The following is an 18,527-nucleotide window of genomic DNA, read 5'->3' as shown; positions in this document are numbered from 1 at the left end:
ATTTGGTACCAAAATAATTTCAAAACTTGAATTATATAGTATATAGATTGTGCCACAAGTTCTTTCAGAAAGAAGATCTTCAAGAATTGAACAAAAAATATATATCCAAAGACTAATGAGGAGTACATATAGAACACTTCAAACATATTGACACCGGAGTCGGATTCCTGAGTATAGAGACTTGTCTCATCACTAAGTGATCGTTCTTGTGTGTCGTGGTCTCATACTTAAGTTAGTCTAGACTACGAGCTACAAGTAGAGTCACGTGAATTAAATCTCTACTGAGTAACTTGTATACAAAATCACTTAAACACTATGTTGGTTAATCATAAATAATTACTGTATGAACCCTATTTGGATCTCAACTCCATCAGGGTCACCAAGCTTCTTACATGCTACTGAGTACTGACTGAGCTTTTCATAAACAAGGGTTTAAGGCGCCTTTTATTTATTTATTCACACATAAAGGGGGCGCCAGTTGTGATAATGCCAGGCGTTTTTAGAAATTCCCAAACCCCTCTCCGTTCCAAAATCAACCTCCATCCCAAAATCTTCAAATTCGGATTTAGGGTTTTAAGGTTCAGACTTCCAATTTGATTCTCAATGATTCAATCTATCTTCAAATTCGGATTTAGGGTTTTAATTTGGTGTTGGGGTTTAGTATGATAGAGGAGGAGAAAAAGAGATTTTGCTGTTCAGGAGACGATTCAGAAGAGAAAGCTCCAACAAAGAGGACATACTCTTCTTATCAATTGGGTACTTCTTCTTCTTCTTATCTTTGAGAAATTCTCATTTATGATTGTATTTGAATTAGGTTTCTTCTTCCACAAACAAGTTCTTTGTCATAAAAATTGTTTCTTTAGAAGAGTTTATTATTATTATGGTGCTGCTGCCTCATTATTGAATGAACCCTCATTTGAATTTGATTTAACTCCTCCAAGAATCAAAAAGGCCATTGTCAAAAGTAGTAACTTTGAGGGTATAACTAGGAAACCACCACCCACATTGTTTCCTTTAGTAATCAAGGTATTTCATACTTTGAGTTGGAAGGTTGCCCGCGGAATTAGTTTTTCTATAGCTGTAGAAAAGTATGGATTTAATCATGCTCTTGATGCATTTGTGATTAATGTTCATATCTTTTGCTCTGCTGGGATGGGTCGTGAAGCGAATGTGTTGCTTCGGGAAATTGTATGCTATTATAATGAATTTAGGTGTTATGACTATATATCGGAATTGTTTGATATCTTATTCCTTCCCCTGTCATCAAATGGGATGGAAAGGTTAGCTTCCGTTTTAGATGTTTCTATTTGTGTCTTACTTCGGTGGTCTTCAGTGCTTGAGAATTCCGTTGATGTGTTCTTCCGTGCTAAGGATATTGGGTTTGTACCGAGTCTTCTCACTTGCAATTTATTGATCAAATTTTTGGTTAAAAATAACAAAATACAACTTGTTAACAATATATTTGATGAAATGAAGAACTCCGGTCCACTGCCAAATGTGTATACATACACCATTCTAATGAGTTTTTACTGCAAAAGAGGTTGTGGGGAAGAATTTTTGCGAGCTAAAGAGATGCTTGTTGAAATGGAGATTCGGGGAATTAGTCCGACAGTCGTGACATATGGTACATATATTCTTGGACTTTGCAGAGTAGGATATGTAGAGTCTGCTTTGAAGTTCCTTGTGGATTTGAGATGTAGAAATCAACCATTGAATGTTTACTCCTACAATGCTGTTATGTGGGGGTTTTATTGTAAAGGTGGGTTATATGAGGCTACGAGGATTTTCGAAGAAATGAAGAGCTACGAGGTATCACCTAATGCTCGTACCTACAGTATTTTGATTAATGGGTTTTATAAACACGGGGATTTTAATCAGGCCCTAGAAATTTTAGACGAGATGATGAAAAATGATTTGGCTCCTGATGTTTTCAATTTTACCACTTCACTACATGGTTACTGCAAACAGGAAGGCATACAGAAAGCATTGGAGTTGTATTACCTCTTGTCGAAGCATGTAACATTACCAAACAGTGTTACTTGTACTGTTGTATTTGATGCATTTTGCAAGAAAGGACGCATAGACGAAGCCTATGCATTCATAGATGAAATTCTAGACAATGGTGGTATTCCTAACTTGTTTACCTACACTTCAGTTATTAAAGCACTGAGTAAGGAAGGGAGAATGGAGGAGGCCATGGAGAAATTCCGGAAAATGCGAAAGGAGGGTTTTGATCCTGATGTAGTCCTTTATGGTACCCTAATAGATGGATTTGTTAAAAAGTCACTTTGGAAAAAAGCTTTTAAACTGATAGACGTAATGATTAGAAATGGGGTTGGACTCAACAAGTTCACATACACAAGCTTGATTATGGGACTATGTGAGAATGGGAGCATATGTGAAGCTTTGAAGTTGTTTGAGTTAATGAAAGGAAAGGGTATCGACATTCCTGATAAAATTGCTTACACGGTAATGATTCATGGCTGTTGTAGAAATAGAAATATGAAAGAGGCTTGTCGACTATTCTCTGAAATGGAAGAGAATGGCCATACACCTGATGTTGTTACTTATTCTTGTCTGATTGACGGGTTTTGTAAGTCAAGTCAAATGGAAGAAGCTGAGTTTATGTTTACGCGAATGATTAGAAACGGGGTTGAACCCAATAAGCTTACATACACAAGCCTGATTACCGGACTACGTAACAATGAGAGCATAGATGAAGCTTTGGAGTTGTTTGAGGAAATGAAAACAAAGGGTATCGGCGTTCCTGATAGAATTGCTTACAAAGTAATCATCCATGCCTGTTGTAAAAATAGAAATGTGAAAGAGGCTTGGCGACTATTCTCTGATATGAAAGAGAAAGGTCCTACATCCGATGTTGTTACTTATTCTTGTTTGATTTATGGGTTTTGTATGTTAAATCAAATGGAAGAAGCTGAGTTTATGTTTACGCGAATGGAGAAAGATGGAATAACTCCTAATGTGGTGACTTATACTACTCTAATTGATCGCTACTGCGAACTTGGTCGTCTAAATAAAGCTCGTGGATTGCGTCGCCAAATGCGGGAGCGGCTTATCTTGCCAGATGATAGATATTTAGAGTCCGGGTTGGATGCAGCAATGGATGCAGCCATGGTTTAGAAAGAATTTTTTTTTACCCTTATGTTTGAAGCAATGTTTGTACTTCTTTTTTCTTTTCTTTTTTTCAATTGGGGAGTTGTCATTTTTGGTATCATGAAGTAAGTGCTTGGTGCTTATTATTTGGTGGGTTCATATTTGTATATTTATATGTTTTGATTTTTCTAACTAATGTTTCAAGTAGTGTTCATGTGTCTCTCTCTGTATGAGGTATTGATGAAGAATTTTAATCATAAAGATTTTAGTTTGTCAAAGATGATGAGCTAATTACAAAAAAACAATGTGAAAATGAATTAGTTTTAGATGACCTTGCTCATCTATATTTTTTTTGTCCCAAAATAACTAGTCTCATTTGTTGGAGTACTTTGTTGAAGTTTTGAAATTTGTGACCTATAGCATCTATTTTTCTGGGTGGTTATTTTGGTACATAAGAATTTTTTTTGAAAAATTAAAGGGTGGAAGACTAAAAATGTTCTCCCAAACACACCCTTTTTATGTCGCTGGTCCGGCGAAACTCGCTGGAATTTTTCATCTCTCTCTTAGGCGTACAGATGATGATATCATTGACCCAATAGACAAGTTAGATTTGCATTAAAGATTTCCGTTTAACTTTCTCCATATTCTATGTGTTATTTATTTGTGCAGGCGAGTCACGAGTGTCAGGTTTAACATCGCTAGTTCGGAACAGGACATGCGGACTTGCTTAGATTGTAAGTTCTTATATTTGTAGGAACATGAGTCTTATGCTTGGTCTTTATTTATTTGTATCTTATCTCACGACATAGTGTTATTGGCTGTGAACATTCAGTGTTATAGCTATGCATCATAGCTTGGACACTATCAAATGCTGGCGCGTTTTGCTCTTGCCGAAAATGTATTGATTGGAAGAGAAGCTACAACTTTATGCAGGTATTTTCATCGTCGGCACCTTGAGATTTATGTTGTGTTTTTCTTTCATCGAATGAGTTAATTCAAATGAGTCACAAAACAAATAAATCCTAAATCTGACCCAAGTCACAGATTTCAATCTGACTTTTACTTGAGTAGGTGTTTTTGATATGTACTTATCTTGTATTGCCACTATGTCTGTTATGTACATTTTATCACATTCCACTAAGAATCTGAGGACTATAGCTTGTAAACAGGTGGTTTAGTGTTATCCCTAGTAATGTATATGTTTGTAAGAGACGGTTCTTTAGATGTCTTTCTTCTTTCGCTGGGAATTCCATTCACTCGTCTCCATCAAAATTCACCACCTAGAATTAAGACGTTTTCTAGAAGAGGAAAAAGACCAATTGTTAGCGAGATTGAATACGGGTGAAGCTCGTTAGGGTTTCTTTACTTTGTATGTACAGTCCTAGCTAACAACACATATTCAGTTACTTCTCTTTCATGGCCTTTTTCTAGCTACAGTTTCGGCAAAGTATAGAATTTCTGAACTTCTTTGCATTTCTTACTCTCCTCTGTACTTCTTGGTAATTATTTCTATACGAATGATGAAATGTTCGTTTTTTATCTGTTTGAACTAGAAAATTTAACGCCTTCGATTCCTGAATGATGAAATGTTGCCTGAATGTGTCTCAATTGATAATATAGCATGCCCAATTTACACTTCCAGGAATGCCGAGTCATCACTTGAGCCATGCTTGGGACGTCATAATGTTATACATTCTATAAGTAGTGTTCAGGAGACAAGTTAGTAATTCAAAATTTTCTCATGAACACACAAGAATCTAGGGACTAATGTTTGTCACAAAATCAATATGGAAATATGAACATAAGGTAATTATTAACATGAAATAATTACATACCTTTCTCCATTGTAGAGATTAGAAACAACTTCTTACTATAACCAATATAAGCTCCTTATAACCAATATAAGCTTATCTCCTTACTTTCTACAAGATGAACTTCTATACTCTTTTCTCTTCTATTCTTCAAGCATTAGTGATGGAGAGACTAGCTTGAGTTAATGAGCAAGAGCATAGGTATCATCTCATACTCCATCTCTATTTATACAAGTCTCTAATCCATCATAGAGTTTGTACAAGAAACTACATGGGTGTCATGTCTTCCTTATGTGTCAAGCAACAAGACAACTAGTTGTCAAGACACAAGACAAGTGACCCTTATGTGTCAAGCAATAAGACTACTAGTTGTCAAGACACAAGACAAGTGTCCCTTATGTGTCAAGCAATAAGACTACTAGTTTTCAAGACACAAGACAAGTGTCCCTTATGTGTCAAGCAATAAGACTACTAGTTGTCAAGACACAAGACAAGTGTCCCTTATGTGTCAAGCAATAAGACTACTAGTTGTCAAGACACAAGACAAGTGTCCCTTATGTGTCAAGCAATAAGACTACTAGTTGTCAAGACACAAGACAAGTGTCCCTTATGTGTCAAGCAATATGACTACTAGTTTTCAAGACACAAGACAAGTGTCCCTTATGTGTCAAGCAATACTACTAGTTGTCAAGACACAAGACAAGTGTCCCTTATATGTCAAATAACAAGACCATTAAGTGTCATAACACAAGACAACACACCTCATGCTTATAGATTCAACACATAGTTAGTGTCCATAGATTCAATACATGAATGAGTTTTATGAGCCCAACAAACCTTTAGCCTAACAAGTCTATACATGGTCTTATTGTATGGGACATACTAATGGGGCTTGTTCATGAAAATTGGCAAATGGGCCTTGCATGAACATAACCCATGTTTACATTCTCCCACTTGGACTATACAATTAAAAACAAAATTTTAGGTTTTCAAAGATCATTTAAAACTTTTAGTAAATGACTTGGTTTAGGCTCAAAAACATGCACGCGCACATTTTTGAAATAACTCCATTCATATCTAGTGAACACAACCTCATTAACAGGTAGACTACTAATGCGAGTCATAGCGGTTACATGCCTTAAAGCGACACAATTCCTTCTATGTACCACGACATTAGCAACTTCCTAACATTACCATTCGTTGGAGATTAGATACAAAATCAAGTACACAAGTGGTTTTGTTTCAATTCAGCTATGTCTGATTAAGACTATTCCTGTCTAATCAAGACTATTCTTGTCACTTTCACTCATTTCGATTATGCACATATGAGTAAACAAGAATTTGAAAACATAACATTCATGGGATTCCATTAGTATTTATAGAAACTTACATACATATTTAATCCACTATGATACAAGGATTACTAAGACCCATCGTTGCAACATGTTCCTTAAAGGTCTTAGATACCAAATCCTTAGTTAGTGGATCAGCTACCATACACATGGTACTAATATGTTCTACAATTACTGTATGTTTCCGAACCTCCTCTTTTACAATAAGATATTTGAGCTCAAGGTGTTTGATTCTTCGTGAGTTCGAATACTTATCATTTTTAGAGAAGTATACTGCGGCAGTATTATCACAATAAATTCTCAGCGGCTTGGCGATAGAGTCGACAAATCCAAGTCCAGAGATAAAATTCCGCAGCCATAAAGAATGAATTGTGGCTTCATAACATGCCACAAACTCAGCCTCCATTGTGCAAGATGCATAAATACTTTGCTTAATGCTTCTCCATGATATCGTTCCTCCAGCTAATAGGAACACATATCCAGAAGTGGATTTTCTACTATCAGTACATCCAGCAAAGTCGGCGTCTGAGTAACCTATTACTTCCAGATTATCTTTTCTTTTGAAAGTAAGCTTATAGTCTTTCGTTCCTTGTAAGTACCGCATCACCTTCTTTGATGTTTTCCAGTGAGTCATCCCTGGTTACTTTGGTGACGACCAAGCATTCCTACTGCGAAGCTAATGTCTGGACGGGTACATACTTGCGCATACATAAGACTTTCTACTGCAGAAGCATAAGGAATACTTTCCATTCCTTTTCTTTCCAAATCATTCTTAGGACATTGCATGAGACTTAACTTATCTCCTTTCTGTATTGGTGTATCAGTCGGTGCACAATCCTTCATGCCAGATCTCTCTTAAACTTCTTCGATATAGCTCTTCTGAGACAAACCAAGTAAACCTTGTTTTCGATCTCGAAAAATTTCGATCCCGATCACAAATTTTGCCTCATTCATATCTTTCATTTCAAAGTTTTTAGAGAGAAATTTCTTGGTTTCATACAATAGACCAAGATCATTAGTGGCTAGGAGTATGTCATCCACATATAAGATCAAAAATATGAACTTACTCCACTGACCTTCAGATATATACATTGATCAACAATGTTTTCTTTAAATCCAAAGGTCACGATGGTATCATTAAACTTAAGGAACCATTGTCTGGAGGCTTGCTTAAGACCATATATTGACTTATTCAATTTACACACCATATGTTCTATACTCATTTCTGAGTAACCATCTGGTTGCTCCATGTAAACCTCTTCCTCTAAACTCCCATTTAGAAAAACTGTTTTTACATCCATTTGGTGAAGCTCTAGATCATAATGAGCCACTAAAGCCATAATAATCCTAAATGAGTCTTTTTTTGATACATGCGAAAATGTATCATGATAATCAATGCCTTTTTTTTGAGTGAAACCTTTTGCAACAAGTCTGGCTTTATATCGCTCAACTGTGCCTTTAGAGTCGAGTTTGGTCTTGAAGACCCATTTACTCTCGATTTTCTTACACCCATCAGGCAATTGAACCAGATCCCAGACTTTGTTCTGTTTCATAGATTTCAACTCTTCATTCATTGCATCAATCCATTTAGAAGAATTATTGCTATTTATTGCTTGTGAAAATGAAACTGGATCTTCCTTGTCCCGATATCATGTTCAGATTCCTGAAGATATACTAAATAATCAGAAGAGATGGCAACTTTCTTATTCTCTGAGATTTGCGTAACTCTACTGAATCATGAGATTGTGGGTTCATTAATTGTTGTTCACTATCAACAGTTGGATAGTTTTCATGAGGAACAACGGTATTTTCAATAAGTAAGGGTATGGGAACATTTACCCTTACTTCTTTAATAACCACATTTCGTGGTTCAGTACTCCCACTATTCTCATGATTCTAAGGAATCTTCCATTGCCAGTTTCAACAATTCTAATGGTATGGTTAGGACAATAGAATCTATACTCTTTGGATTTATCAGGGTATCCAATAAAAAATCCACTGATAGTTCTTGAGTCCAATTTCTTTTCTTGTGGGTTATAGATTTCAGCTTCTGCTGCGCAACCCCAAACACGAAAGTGCCTTAAACTGGATTTCCTACCAGTCCATAACTCAAAAGGAGTTTTAGGAACTGACTTACTAGGAACTTGGTTTAAGACATATGCAGCAGTTTTAAGAGCTTCACCCCATAACATAATAGGTAAATTAGAATTGCTCATCATGCTCCTAAGTCCTAACCATATCCATTAGAGTTCTATTACGCCTTTCAGCAACACCGTTCTGCCGAGGCGTTCCTGACATTTTATACTGTGCACAAATGGCAAGTTTTTCTAGGAGTTTAGCAAACAGACCAGGATGTTGTCCCAATTCGTCATACCTTCCATAATATTCACCACCTCTGTTTGACCTGATGATTTTCACCTTTTTATCTAATTGTCGTTCAACCTTAGTGATAAAAATCTCAACAACAGTTACTGCCTAAGATTTATCATGTAACAAATAGATATACCATAACGTGAAAAATCATCTATAAATGTGATGACATATTTCTCTCCACCAATACATGCGATGGAGAGAGGTCCACAAATATCAGTATGGATGATCTCAAGAAGTTCTCTGCTCCTTGTGGCTCCTTTCTTGGTGTGTGTTGTTGTCTTTCCTTTTATACAATCGACACACATCCCGAAATCGGTGAAATCTAGGTTTGACAAAATTCCATCCGTCACTAATCTCATCATTCTTTCTTTGGAGACATGCCCCAATCATTTATGCCACAAGTTGCTAGAGTTCTCATTTATTTTATGCTCAATTCCAAAACTTACATTAGGATATAGGCTTAAAATAGATTCAGCAAACTGATTATCAAGACTGATTTTATATAGTTTATCATATAAAACGTCAGAACCTATAACACATTTACTTTTATACAAGTCAAAACGTTGATTTCCTAAAAACAGTTTATAACCCAAAAGATCTAGTTGAAACATAGAAACTAGATTACGAGATACGGTTGAAACAAAAAGGGTATTATACAAATCCAAAAAACAACCAGTATCAAGTTTTAAACGATAGGTTCCAACAGATAAAACTTCAGAGGAAATCTGGTTTGCCATAAAAACGAAACGTTCGGTCTGACTTGGGTTCCGGTTTGAAACAAAGCCCTACATCATTTTAGAAACATGAACATTAGCGCCCCTGTCGAGCCACCAAGTGTTAGAAGGAATTTCATCAAGATTTGATTCGAAACATACAAGAGCTAACTGCTCACCTTTCTTTTCGAACCAAGCCTTACGCTTTGGACAATCTGCCTGAAAGTGTCAAATCTTTCTACAAAAATGGCATCTGAATTCCTTCTTCTTAATATGAACTTGAGGAGCTAAAGCAGGTTAATGATTCTTTGGTGCGACAACTTTCTTACCTTTCTTGGCCTTCTAATTCTTTCTCTTAACTTCTTGAGTAACAAGATTAGTAGAGAAATTTTCTTGTTGTCTTAACCTTGTCTCCCCTTGAACTAACATACTAGATAGTTCATTCACATTCCATTGTTCCTTAAGTGAATTATAATTCATCTAGAATGGTCCATACTGAGGAGGCAAGGAATTCATAATAAAACAAACAAGAAAAGGCTCCTCTACATTCATACCAAGTATCTTAAGTCTCGCTGCAATGTTAGTCATTTCAATTAAGTGTTCTTGCATACCTCTCACACCGTCATACTTTATGGTAGTGAGTTGAGCCATTAGCGTGCCAACTAGAGATTATTGGCTGCACGAAATCTCTCCTCAACTGCATTAATGAAGTCTTTGTAAACGTGGGTTATGTTCATGCAAGGCCCATTGGCCAATTTTCATGAACAAGGCCCATTATTATGTCCCATACAATAAGACCATGTTTAGACTTGTTGGGCTAAAGATTTGTTGGGCTCATAAAACTCATTCATGTATTGAATCTGTGGACACTAACTATGTGTTGACAACAAGATAAATCTATAAGCATAAGGGACACTTGTCTTGTATCTACACTTAATGGTTTGTTGTTTGACACATAAGGGGCACTTGTCTTGTGTCTACACTTAGTGGTTTGTTGTTTAACACATAAGGGACACTTGTCTTGTGTCTACACTTAATGGTTTGTTGTTTGACACATAAGGGGCACTTGTCTTGTGTCTACACTTAATGGTTTGTTGTTTGACACATAAGAGACACTTGCCACCCATGTAGTAACTTGTACAAACTCTATGATGGATTAGAAACTTGTACTAGTATATATAGAGATGGAGTACAAGATGATAGCTATGCTCTTGCTCACTAACTCAAGCTAGTCTCTCCATCACTAGTGCTTGAAGAATGGAAGAGAAAAGATTATAAAAGCTCATCATCTAGGAAGTAAGGAGATAAGCTTTAGCTAGTTTTTATCGAAAATTCGTAAGGCGATAAGCTTATCTCCTTACTATCTACAAGATGAACTTGTATACTCTTTTCTCTTCTATTCTTCAAGCATTAGTGATGGAGAGACTAGCTTGAGTTAATGAGCAATAGCATAGCTATCATCTCATACTTCATCTCTATTTATACAAGTCTCTAATTCATCATAGAGTTTGTACAAGAAACTACATGGGTGTCATGTCTCCCTTATGTGTCAAGTAACAAGACAACTAGTTGTCAAGACACAAAACAAGTGACCCTTATGTGTCAAGCAATAAGACTACTAGTTGTCAAGACACAAGACAATCCTTATGTGCCAAGCAATAAGACTACTAGTTGTCAAGACACAAGACAAGTGTCTCTTATGTGTCAAATAACAAGACCATTAAGTGTCAAACTCATGACACAAGACAACACACCTCATGCTTATAGATTCAACACATAGTTAGTGTCTATAGATTCAATACATGAATGAGTTTATGAGCCCAACAAACCTTTAGCCCAACAAGTCTATACATGGTCTTATTGTATGGGACATACTAATGGGTCTTGTTCATGAAAATTGGCGAATGGGCCTTGCATGAACATAGCCCATGTTTACACATAAAGCCCATAACCCACCTACTCAAATCCACAGATGTGAGAGGTGTAAATGTATAGACGATGACTCTTCACTATACTTGAAATTTTGTTCCCCGTCCACGTCATGCAGATTTATCATAGATGTGACACTTACTGGTCTCACTTATTGCTTTGCTGTATACAGCCTGATCTCAATGGTCAGTGAGAGAGAAAGAGAGTGAGAAGGAGAGATGGAGATGAAGTGGTGTTTGATATTTGTCGTGCTTGGTGTAGTATCATTAGGTCAGACTAGTAATGCATGTAGTGCCTAGTGCTACTGTTGCTGCAGCAGGTCTCAATGACCAGAAGAACTTCATTGGTTCTGCTAGGGCTAACGTTTGTGGTTTTTCTGGCATTAGTATTGGTGGTGTTTGTGACCTAGGTGGAGCAGGCTGTGTGGGTGATCTTGGTGGACTAGCTAGGCGGTTCAGGTGGTGGTAGTGGTCTTGGTGGTGCAGCCGGTCTGGGCGAAGGAGCTAGTGGCCTCGGTGGGGCAGGCGGTTTGGGTGGTGGTAGTGGTCTTGGAAGAGCTACTGATTCGGGTAGTGGTCTTGGTGGCTTCGGCGGTGTTCGCAGTGGTGTCGGAGGTTTGGGTGGTGCTGGTGGCGGGTGTGATATTGGATGTGGAGCTAAGGGTCTTCATCCTCGCCCGTAGTCTGTTCTCATGGAACCATTAAATCAGCTATTTATGTTCAAGTTATGAATTAAGTTTTGGGTTTTTTGAGCTTACCCCCTCAGAATTAATTGGTAATTGAGTTTACCCCCTTCAATAATTGGTAATTGAGCTTACCCCCTTGAATTTAGATTTTTTGTCAAAATTACTAAGGATATGTTTGGTATGTGATAATAAAATCAGAAAATAAATAATATATAAACAAAATCAATCTTACTTTTCAATGCAAATAGTGTTTCTCGACATAGAAAATCTCTGGGGTGCTTACGCGGCACACTGTGCAGGCAAAGCATTAGAGGTTGTGGATGGGGAGTCTTTAGGGTGCTTACGTGGCACGATATTGCAGACAAAGCATAAGAGGTTGTGAATTGGGCGTGAATTTGATTTCATTGGAATTCAATTATTTCATTTTGAGTCCTTCGAATTTCAATGAAGTTGTCTTAACAAGTTAAGGTCAAATTCCATCAACGGTCCTAACGTGATTATCTTTCCGTCTTCATTTACCATGGGACCTCCACCATTTACTACATTCGTAATTGGTCTGATTTGATCATAAGGCCCTTATTCCAAAATTACATCTTAGTCCTTACGACAGCATAATAAAGAATTACGTTCGGTGTTTTCCAAATAACATCACTGGGAATTGGATCACCTTGGACCTTGGTAAACTTGTGGGGTATGTACTCAATCTTCATCCATTGAACATTCACACAACCGAGATCAAGGTGAACTTGCTTAATGTGTTAGAGCACAACAAAACACACGGACATTGGAGTCAAGAATCCTAAGGATAAAGACTTGTCTCATTACTAAGTGATTGTTCTTGTGTGTCGTGGTCTCACACTTAAGTTAGTTGAGATTACGAGCTACAAGTAGAGTCACGTGAATTAAGTCTCTACTGAGTAACTTATAAACAAAATCACGTAACACTTATATAAAGAGCAAGAATTAGGACATAAATCCTAGCAAAGTCAGACCCTAAATGAAAAGTCCTAGCCATTGCAAATGGAACCCTCTTTGGAATTCAACTCCATCAGGGTCACCAAGCTTCTTCCATGCTACTGAGCTTTTCATAAACAAGGGTTTAACGCGCCTTTTATTTATTTATTCACACATAAAGGGGGGCGCTAGTTGTGATAATGCCTGGCGCTTTTAGAAATTCCCAAACCCCTCTCCTTCCCAAACTCAACCTCCATCCCAAAATCGACCTCAAATTAGGGTTTTAATTTGGTATTGGGGTTTAGTATGATAGAGGAGGAGAAAAAGAGATTTTTTCTGTTGAGGAGAATTCAGAAGAGAAAGCTAAAATGCAACAAATAATGACATATTCTTCTTATCAATTGGGTACTTCTTCTTCTTCTTATCTTTGAGAAATTCTCATATATGATTGTATTTGAATTAGGTTTTTTCCAGAAACAAGTTCTTCATCATAAAAATTGTTTCTTTAGAAGAGTTTATTATTATTATTATTATGGTACTGCTGCCTCATTATTGAATGAACCCTCATTTGAATTTGATTTAACTCCTCCAAGAATAGAAAAGGCAGCCATTGTCAAAAGTAGTAACTTTCAGTGTATAACTAGGAAACCACCACCCACATTGTTTCCTTTAGTAACCAAGGTATTTCATACTTTGAGTTGGAAGGTTGCCCGCGGAATTAGTTTTTCTATAGCTGTAGAAAAGTATGGATTTGATCATGCTCTTGATGCATTTGTGATTAATGTTCATATCTTTTGCTCCGTGGAGATGGGTCGTGAAGCGAATGTGTTGCTTCGGGAAATTGTATGCTATTATAACGAATTTAGGTGTTATGACTATATATCGGAATTGTTTGATATCTTATTCCCTCCTCTGTCATCGAATGGGATGGAAAGATTAGCTTCTGTTTTAGATGTTCTTATTTGTGTTTTACTTCGGTGGTCTTCAGTGCTTGAGAATGCTGTTTATGTGTTCTTCCATGCTAAGAATATTGGGCTTGTACCAAGTCTTCTCACTTGCAATTTATTGATCAAATTTTTGGTTAAAAATAACAAAATACATCTTGTTCACAATATCTTTGATGAAATGAAGAACTCCGGTCCACTGCCAAATGTGTATACGTACACCATTCTAATGAGTTTTTACTGCAAAAGAGGTTGTGGGGAAGAAATTTTGCGAGCTAAAGAGATGCTTGTTGAAATGGAGATTCGGGGAATTAGTCCGACAGTCGTAACATATGGTACATATATTCTTGGACTTTGCAGAGTAGGAGATGTAGAGTCTGCGTTGAAGTTCCTTCTGGATTTGAGACGTAGAAATCAACCATTGAATGTTTACTCCTATAATGCTGTTATGTGGGGGTTTTGTTGTAAAGGTGGGTTAAATGAGGCTATGATGATTTTGGAAGAAATGAAGAGCTACAGGGTATCACCTAATGCTTGTAGCTACAGTATTTTGACTAATGGGTTTTGCAAGAGAGGGGATAAAGAGAAAGGTTTTAGCTTACTAAACGAAATGGAAGGCAGTGGCATAGAACCTAATCTAGTCACATTCAGCCCTTTCCTGGATAGTCGATGTAAGAGTGGACTAAAGAGTGCAATTGATTTTTTTAAGAAACTTGGAGACTCTGGCTGTAAGCTTGACCATATTGTATATAATATTATAATGAATGGATGTTGTAAACATGGGGATTTTAGTCAGGCCCTAGAATTTTTTACAGAGATGATGAAAAATAATTTGGCTCCTGATGTTTTCAATTTTACCACTTTACTGCATGGTTACTGCAAACATCAAGGCCTAGAGAAAGCATTGGACTTTTATAGCCTCATGTTGGGGGAAGGAATATTACCGAACAGTGTTACTTGTTCTGTTATATTTGATGCATTTTGCAAGGAAGGACGCATAGACGAAGCCTATGCTTTCATAGATAAAATTCCAGACAAGGGTGGTGGTATTCATAACTTGTTTACCTACAATTCAATTATTAAAGCACTTTGTAGGGAAGAGAAAGTGGAGGAGGCCATGGAGAAATTCTGGTTAATGCGAAAGGAGGGTTTTGCTCCTGATGTAATCATCTATAGTACCTTAATAGATGGATATGTTAAAAAGTCAGATTGGGAGAAAGCTTTTAAACTGAAATACGAAATGATTGGAAATGGGGTTGAACCCAACGAGTTCACATACACAAGCCTGATTACAGGACTATGTAACAAAGGGAGCATAGATGAAGCTTTGAAGTTGTTCGAGGAAATGAAAAGAAAGGGTATCGACATTCCTGATAAAATTGCTTACACCGTAAGCATTCATGGCTGTTGTAAAAGTAGAAATATGAAAGAGGCTTGGCGACTATTCTGTGAAATGGAAGAGAATGGCCATACACATGATGTAGTCATATATAGTACCCTAATAGATGGATATGTTAAAATGTCAGATTGGGAGAAAGCTTTGAAACTGAAACACGAAATGAGTAGAAATGGGGTTGAACCCAACGATTTCACATACACAAGCCTGATTACCGGACTATGTAACGCTGGGAGCATAGCTGAAGCTTTGACGTTGTTCGAGGAAATGAAAAGAAAGGGTATCGACGTTCCTGATAAAGTTGCTTACACCGTAATCATATATGGCTGTTGCAAAAGTAAAAATATGAAAGAGGCTTGGCGACTATTCTCTGAAATGGAAGAGAATGGCCATACACCTGATGTTGTTACTTATGCTTGTTTGATTCATGGGTATCGTCTGTCAGGTCAAATGGAAGAAGCTAAGTTTATGTTTACGCGAATGAAGAAACATGGAATAACTCCTAGTTTGGCGACTTATACTATTCTAATTGATGGCTACTGCAAACTTGGTCGTCTAGATAAAGCTTGTGAATTGCGTAGCCAAATGCGGGAGCAGCGTATATTGCCAGATGGTAGATATTTAGAGTTGGGGTTGGATGCAGTCATGGAAGAAAAAGAATAAGCAGATAAGAAAATGAGAAAGCCTAAGCCTTTTTGTTTAACTCAAGCGGCCAGGCCATCAAGAGAAAAGCCACCCTCCCCTCTTGGGTGAGTGTTGTTCTTGGTGATTCTCAGCTAGAACTTGCTTGTAAGCCATCTATCTGGCTGGTTGGTTAGTTATAGCACGGAGAATACTGTTGAAAGTTGAAAGTTTGGGAAAGCATATGTTGTTCATAAGCGATAACTCATGTATCTCTGCTATTGCTTCAAATAATAGCACGGAGAATACTGTCTACTTTTCTAGATTTCACGGTGAGAGGATTTTATTCTATTCTCTTAAAACAGGTATGTATCATTCTGTTAGGGGTCAATATTCTGCTGAGAATTTTTACACCACAAAGAACCAACTACAATGCAGTTGGATTGAACCTAATTGGTCACAAAATACGGATGAAGAGCTTGACTACTGGTTTTAAATTTGGTTTTCTATTTATAAGTTCACGTTGGTTTGGATTGACAACTAATATTTGATTAAGATTGACATATTTATTTATTTATTTTAACCGAACTACATCGTTTCCTTTCTTACTGTAACGAACTTGACCTTGATGTTACTTTTGTTATACTTCATCATATTCTTCGTTAGTGCCTCAGCAAAAACATTTTTCATGCTCTCCAGTCTCCACCAAAATCACCAAAAATAGTCATCACACCGAAGTTTCATAATACAGAACCTCGCTGAAGTTTTGCATGTATTTCTTCAATATGTTTTTCACTGGCTTAACAATAAAGGTCGAACCAGTATAACTAAGTTAAACTTGCATCTTCTCTTTCAAGTTTATTAGTTTTAGTTAACTATATATATATTCCTATGGTGGAACTTTGGTGGCATAGGCTGGTCTTGACTTTTTTTTATGGCCCAATACGAGTTGAAAGAATGTATGTGGCGTTAATCGCCTGTTCGAACATTTTCTCCAAACATTAGGAGTTAATCATTGGGATTTTCCAATCATTTGAGTTTCTTCTATGGTGAACTTTGCAAGTCCTTCAGCTCCAAGTTATACATCTGGTGGGCTGTTGCTTCCTTCATGGTGGACAGGTGATAAATAGCCAGGAATCTATCTTCTAGGCATATAGTATGGCACCATACGTCATTCATGAAGCTGATTACCTTTTCTTCAACCAGGTGCTATCTTGTGATGGTGTTAAACCCTCTCAGTCCGTGTTGAACGTAAGCTCCATCCTTAGGCGTGTCGGCTTGAAAATAACAATTGTGTAGATCACACTAAATATTGGTGGCATTGTCACCATGAGGATGGAAGAGCCAATGTTCGGAGTAGCGGAGTCAATGCGCTTAAGCTGAATTTTGTGTCTCTATTTGCAACCTACAATGCAATTGATTGTCTATTGCCTGTTTCTTTGTTTTCTCACGAATGGGAACCGGTGTTATGTTCCAATAATCTGGACATTTATATGGATCTTGGTGACAACCTCACCAATGTGCTTTTTCTTCCGGATGTGTGAGTTGTGTCGTCTATTATTAAATAAAAAACATACACTTTGAGGAGCTGCCGAAATAACATTATCATCTTGAACTGGTAGAATTCATGTTCATAAGGGTGTCTTGAGGGCGAAATAGTCAGCACTTCGTGGTACAAAGGAATGATTTTTCTAACTATTGTTTCAAGTGGTGTTCATGTGTTGTGATATTTTCAACCATTTTTTCTTCGCATTGTTCTCTTTCAACAATTCTCTCTTATTTATTCCATCTATCCTTAATTATTGTAGATCTTTACTATACCGTATGATATTTATGTCTTGTTTCGATATTTTAGCGAATTCTTTTTTGTCGGGTTATAAATGTGAGTGAAGGGCAAAAAGATGCAAGATTATGGTTTTTCTCGAAAGTATCGTAATCACACTATAATCTTGAAATAGGACTTTCACGATGCCTGAGGCACGGGCTATGCCTAGTTTTCATAAAAGTCGATGTTTTGAGAAAATAAGAATTTTTTTTGGAGAAGAAAGTTTAGACTGGAAATAATTTTTTTTTTGTTTCCTCCAAACACTACCAACTTTTAATGGTTTTATTTTCTTTTCCCTCCATCTTCTTTCCACCACTATCAACTCCGACAATCATTAACTCCTACGACCATAACCCTAGTCTTCATCTCTCTCTCTTTCATCATCCTTTTCTCTCTCTTTCTTCATCATTCTCTCTCTCTCTCTCTCTCTCTCTCTCTCTCTCTCTTCATCCTTCTCTCTTTTCTCATGTATCTCTTTTTTCTCTCTTCTATAGTTCCGGCGAAGCGAAGGATTTCGGCGAAGGGACTATTCCCTTCGTCGGAACTTGCAGAGAGTATGAGGGGAGAGGTAAAGGAAAGGAGGAGAGGGGAAAGAGAGAAGGATCGGAGAGAAGATGAAGTCGTCGGCTGCCGCCGGCAACTCCGGTCGGCGACTTTCTACGGGCTACTTAAAAGGTATGTTTGGGGGATGATTTTTGGGTTTTCCACTTTTTACTTCGAAAATTTTCATGTGTTTTTCAGAAACACCTACAGTTACGAAAGGAAGAAAACTTTACAAAAAAAATTGGTTAGGGAGGTTTTGTAGCGCCC

General features: G+C 37.2%; 2 protein-coding genes across 2 annotated transcripts; both read left to right on the top strand.

Moving 5' to 3' along the window:
* Positions 1-567: 567 nt before the first annotated feature.
* On the top strand, positions 568-3,392 carry LOC147536103 (uncharacterized). The gene has a single exon (XM_086644889.1). The coding sequence runs from the start codon at positions 796-798 to the stop codon at positions 3,139-3,141; it is 2,346 nt and encodes a 781-aa protein (XP_086501015.1). The 5' UTR covers positions 568-795; the 3' UTR covers positions 3,142-3,392.
* A 9,811-nt stretch (positions 3,393-13,203) lies between these two features.
* Positions 13,204-16,500, top strand: LOC147536102 (uncharacterized). Its single transcript, XM_086644874.1, has one exon. The coding sequence runs from the start codon at positions 13,376-13,378 to the stop codon at positions 15,932-15,934; it is 2,559 nt and encodes an 852-aa protein (XP_086501000.1). The 5' UTR covers positions 13,204-13,375; the 3' UTR covers positions 15,935-16,500.
* Positions 16,501-18,527: the final 2,027 nt, after the last annotated feature.

Source organism: Eschscholzia californica, unplaced genomic scaffold (assembly GCF_041429995.1).
Source record: "Eschscholzia californica isolate CP2 unplaced genomic scaffold, dmEscCali1.0.p SCAF_5, whole genome shotgun sequence".
In the NCBI taxonomy this organism is placed as follows: Eukaryota; Viridiplantae; Streptophyta; class Magnoliopsida; order Ranunculales; family Papaveraceae; genus Eschscholzia; species Eschscholzia californica.
Note: the sequence above shows the minus strand (reverse complement) of the source record. Positions and strands in the feature narration are given on the sequence as shown.